The sequence below is a fragment of the Phaethon lepturus genome, unplaced genomic scaffold (genome assembly GCF_000687285.1).
Source record: "Phaethon lepturus isolate BGI_N335 unplaced genomic scaffold, ASM68728v1 scaffold21624, whole genome shotgun sequence".
NCBI classification, from domain to species: Eukaryota; Metazoa; Chordata; class Aves; order Phaethontiformes; family Phaethontidae; genus Phaethon; species Phaethon lepturus.
The window spans coordinates 4613-9633 of record NW_010534566.1 but is presented as its reverse complement, the minus strand read 5'-3'; the positions used below and the strand labels follow the sequence as shown (position 1 = coordinate 9633).

Sequence of the window (5021 nt, the reverse complement as noted above, 5' to 3'; positions counted from 1 at the left end):
TGGTTCCCTCAGGGCTGTCCCTTTCCTTGACCCCGGACCCTGGCCCGGCCAGCTCCTAGGAGCGGGCTAGGCCTCGCTGGGGTGGGGGACTTTGTGCTCCGTGAGGGGCCTCCCCTCGCTCCACGGTGTGTGAGCAGCCTCTGGCTCTGGCTGTGGTTGCGCCGCGGATCTCTGCTGTGCCCCGTTTGTGGGGTGCCTGTTGGCCCTCCAGGGTGCATCACCTCAGAAAGAGCTCCTTGGATCTGTGTCTCTGCTTACAGGCTGCCCAGCCTTCTTTCTGCTTCTCTGTAGGGTGGAAAAGTAGCGAGGGGGAAAATTGTTTCCGAGTGTTAACAGAGCCTTCGGTTGGTGAGAGAAGGTAAAAGGTGTGAGAGCTGCTACATAATGTAGCTATAAGCAGGAAAACTGAGGTAGGTAGCATCAGGGACTTACTCAAAGTGCAAAATCAAATACTGAAGTGCAAAATTATCTTTTCCCCGTCTATCCCAAGTTTTTCTTGCTTGCTGGACAGAATTATTTTTCTGTGTGATAAATCACATTGCTGCTTGAAAATGTAAAAATATTTTTTGCCTGAGATCTTGGGGAAGGATGTTAAGAGTGCAGGAGGTTTATGAGAACGTGCTGCCAAACGGAGACTTAAAGTAACAGCATTAGTGAACTGTGGGGAAAAAGTATTCCTTGTAACATAGTCATTTGAAGACAAATAATCTGCATTAGAATGTAAAGGCAGAGAGTGACAGGATTTATTTTGAGAGTTGAACAAGTCGCTTGAAGCTAGCTCTTCGGCTTGAAATTTCTTAGTAAGATTTATTACATATTTGTGACATACTGTATAAGTAGGCATGATGCAGCTCTTTCTTACATTAAGAAATAATAGTGATAACTTGCATTATGTTTGATGGGTGCTGTGGGCTTCCTGTTTAATTGATAGATTGCTAAAATACCCAATTGACTAGACTTTCTTTACTGAAGCCTGTGGGTTTTTTTTTTAATAGAATACTGTATGTTGAATTTTGAACAACTGGGGGGAATGCTGACTTACAAGATAAATGAGGACCTGCATCCTTTGGTATAGAGACAGGAAAACCACGGTTGCTGGCTTAGTAAGGCTTTGGCGTATTGAAGCTTTGGTATGCTTCCTCTCCAAAGAGGAAGCCCCTTGTGCCAGGCTTGTGTTGCCTAGTGACTTGTTTGCAGGATTGTATTTTTAGGAGGCTTCTCTCTTGAAACTCCTAATTGCAATTTGCGCGTAAACAAAGGTGTAGCTGATGATTTTTCCAGATGCCTTTTGGTCATTAGCAGGTGGTTCACAAGTGCTAAACTAAGTTAAACATTGCTAAACCAATTTGAAGTTGGTACATGCTGAGAGGGTATGACTTATGGTTTTAATTAAGGTACTTTTCTGAGTGAACTGGGGATGCTTACTTTTAATCTAAAATTCTAGTTGTGTGAGTAATTACTTTTTTAAGCAGCATCCCCAGAAGGATCAAATGAGACAGTGGATTATTTTCACAGACCTGGGTACCTAATTATTTTGTTTTATAGCAAAGATGAATTGTTTATACATGTGGACAATAAAAATCTTGTGACTCCCAACAATCCTTTTATCAATACTTGGGATGCAGGTAAATGAAAGGACTGGTTCTTCACAACTTGGCATAGTAAGGATTATTCTTTTGAGTTAGACAAGCAGTAAGGGTCATTCATGTTAAGAGAATCTTGATGAGTTTGATGATGGAGGAACTGACCTTGGATTTACAGGCATACTATAATGCATTCGATTGTTTCATAAGTTGTCTTGCTCCTTTTTAACACTTGAAAGCAGATATCCGATAGAAAAAAAATTATAATGGAGAATATCTGTAAAACTTACTATAATATTTTCCATCTTTTTAAGAAAAAAATCCATACAGCTTTAAGAGGGAAAAATAATATACAAAATTCATAGTAAGGTACTTTCTATCAGTTAGTTGTGTCATTCATCCTCTTAAGGAAAAGCCATTCACAAAGCAAGTGCTACTTAGCACATGAAACGGTTGTGTAACTTATGCAGATGTCTTTTTTTAACTTAAATAGAAAATAAGCCTTAGTATTTCTTATTAGAGCTTTTTACTCACTTGTAGAGCCACATGGCTCATTATAATCAGGTGAAAATGGCACCATATATAATTCATTCTATCTTTTAACAGAAACTGCTATCCATCTCGAGATGGAAGAACCAGTGCTTGATAAACTGACCTCTTTGTGCAGTACCCCAAAGGATTCTGGGACAGCAGCTACACAGGGGACTAGTTCAGGGAAACAGGTATGAAAACTTCTTTGTTTTTCCAGTAATGTGACTCCTTATAGCAACAAAAACACTTGTGAAATCATGAAGTAGTCGGAAGTCACTGAGATACTGTTCGTTGGGAGGCGAAAGTTAGGTAGCTTATAGCTACAGGGTTGTCCAGGTAAGGAACGTGCTTGGTATACCTTGCTTTGAAGGTGCAGATGTTTGCTGTGAATACAAAGTGATGGAGTAATATACCCCAAATGCCATACTAATAAATTTTAAAGCTGTTAGGGTTTATGGTGGGTTTTGTTGTTTATTTTTAATCTGTCATTTCAGTTTACTCAAATCCTAATTTTCTGAGTTGCTGTGTATACAGAATGACTTTCTGTGAATTCTGCTTGCATTTGTACAAAGTACACTGCTTTCAGTTTGTATATTTTCCATAATGCTGAGCTCTGCTTTGGTGTTTGTCCTAGCAGGTGTTACGGTGATGCTGTTAGGCTCAGCATCCAGACCTATGCTGGATAGGGCTACTTTGCAAGTGTTCCTTAGCTAATCCCTCTCTCCCATATTTTAGTGTATTTTCACAGGTAAAAATGTTAGACACAGATTATTAAAAAAAAAAATCAAATTGTTAACTTCTTTTTAAGAAAAAGCGTCACCTTTTAGATGCTTATCAGCAAAGGATCTCAAAGCATGGACAAGTCAAAATTATACACATTGTTTCTAATATACACTTTCTGCATTAGCACTAGTATAAAACATCTGTATTCTACTTGAATGTATGTGTGGTGGAATGGAACAGCAAAAAAACAAACCCTTACCACCATTAAACTAGAGGGGGAAACTGAACTTGATGGAATAAAAATAGCCAAGTTGAAATATGCATGTATCTTCTGCACAAAGACTAGATGAGTTGGTTTGCCTCAATGGAATACAGGATTTGCTACTAGAAAATGCAGAGGTACATCTTTCCATATCTTGCACCTGTGTGTGCAAACACATGTGAAAGGAAGAAGTTAACTTTGTTACGTTTGTGAAAGCTGTAGTGAGAATTAGGAGGTCTGGCTTTACAATGATCTTTACATATATATTCTATGTAAATAATAACTAGAGTAAACAGTTCTTTTAAATTTGATCAAAAGATTAGATTATTCTGATCCTTCAGGGTTGTTTTTGTTTGGTTTTTTTTTTTTTAGCCAATGAGTGCAGCTTTGAGGGAGCGATTAAGGAAAACAAGACGTTCATTTAACGCTAATTTTACAGTGGCAAAGCGGCTCAAAATAGACACTGAAGAAAAAGACTGTGCTGATCCTGAAAAAGGGTGCCTGCCAGAGACGAGTACAGATTGTTCCAGATTACAAGATGGTTCTAAAAACCTGGAACAAAATGGCACTGGGCATATGTGTTTCAAAAGTCCCTTACAGGAGAGTCGTCTCTGTCGATCGGCAGAGAATTTTCATGTGCTACAGGCTGATCTTAGCCAGCAACAGTACCTGGAAGAAAAAGTAAGGCTCATGAAACAGGTGCAAGAGAAGGAGGAACTACTTCGAAGGCTCAAACTGGTTAAGATGTACCGATCTAAGGTGAGGAAGACTTCTGAAAAAGCACTTTTAAGTCATTCTTTGAAGTGGAATTCATAGTGTATTTCTTATTTATTGATTTAAGCAACAATATTTACTCACTTTTTTGTGTGTGGTGCTTGTGTATTGTCTCAGTTTAAGGCATTTTATAAAAATAGATCTGCAGGGTATCAAAACCCCCACATTTCAGCAAATGACAAAACTTTGTGGTTTTTTTGTCCCAATTTCAGAACAACCTGTCTGAACTGCAGGCTTTGATAGTGAAATGGAGAAGTAGTACCCAGCTGATGCTATATGAACTACAGTCAGCTTTTTCTGCAGATGGCAAGAAAGTGAGTCTCACTCAGCTGATAGATACTTTTGGATTAGAAGACCAGTTATTGCACTACAGCAGAACAGAAGAAGATTTTGTAGATGCGTAATCTACAATGCGAACCTTTCAATTACATGCAAAAGCAGAAAAGGCTGAATGAATTCTGATCACATAAGACGTGTTGATCTGACAGCAGACTTTATGCTTTGAGGTTAGGAGGTTTTCTCAGGAGATACTTGTAAAGCTGTGTACTTAGATACAGTAGTCATGTAAAAGGCATTACTTAATGGAAAAGATTGAACTCGTGCTGTTTTGGAAAACCTGGCTTGATAACTTGATCACTGAATAGTTATTTAATAAAAATAAAATTAAATCAAGTCATACTTTAACAGGTAGAAGGCAGTCCATTCTTTGATTTGTCTTTGCATGGTTACTTGTTTTCAATAATGAACTCAAATTAATTGTCATTTCTGTTGATGTGCAGATGGGGAGGAGTTCAGTTCTTTGTTCATAGATACATCCCCATTTAGAATATATCTTCCTGCTGCCAGTCAGTTAATGACAGCTTTTTGCAAGTTACATAAAGATAACTAATGTTCATGTTGTTAATATTCTGAAGCTGCAATGAGATGTTCGCAATAGCTTTAATTACTGCTGAAGGAAATGTGCCACAATGCACTCATTTTCAGATACTGGTCCAGACTCTTGTCTTTAGGGAAGCTGTCTCTTAAGCATTCTGCCACAGCCTGAGCTAATAGAAGGGAAGGCAAGAAAATTGCCGCCAACATCTGTCTACTCTACTACTTCCACAAGGTCTTTTCTCTCTTCAAATAAATAAGACAGATAAGGCCTT

At 38.5% G+C, this 5021-nt stretch overlaps 1 protein-coding gene across 1 annotated transcript; it reads left to right on the top strand.

The window, feature by feature from the left end:
- Nucleotides 1-2209: 2209 nt before the first annotated feature.
- Nucleotides 2210-4277, top strand: SFR1 (SWI5-dependent recombination repair 1). The gene is made up of 3 exons (XM_010285575.1): nt 2210-2305; nt 3472-3858; nt 4086-4277. The coding sequence occupies exons 1-3, from the start codon at nt 2210-2212 to the stop codon at nt 4275-4277; spliced, it is 675 nt and encodes a 224-aa protein (XP_010283877.1).
- The last annotated feature ends 744 nt before the right edge of the window (nt 4278-5021 follow it).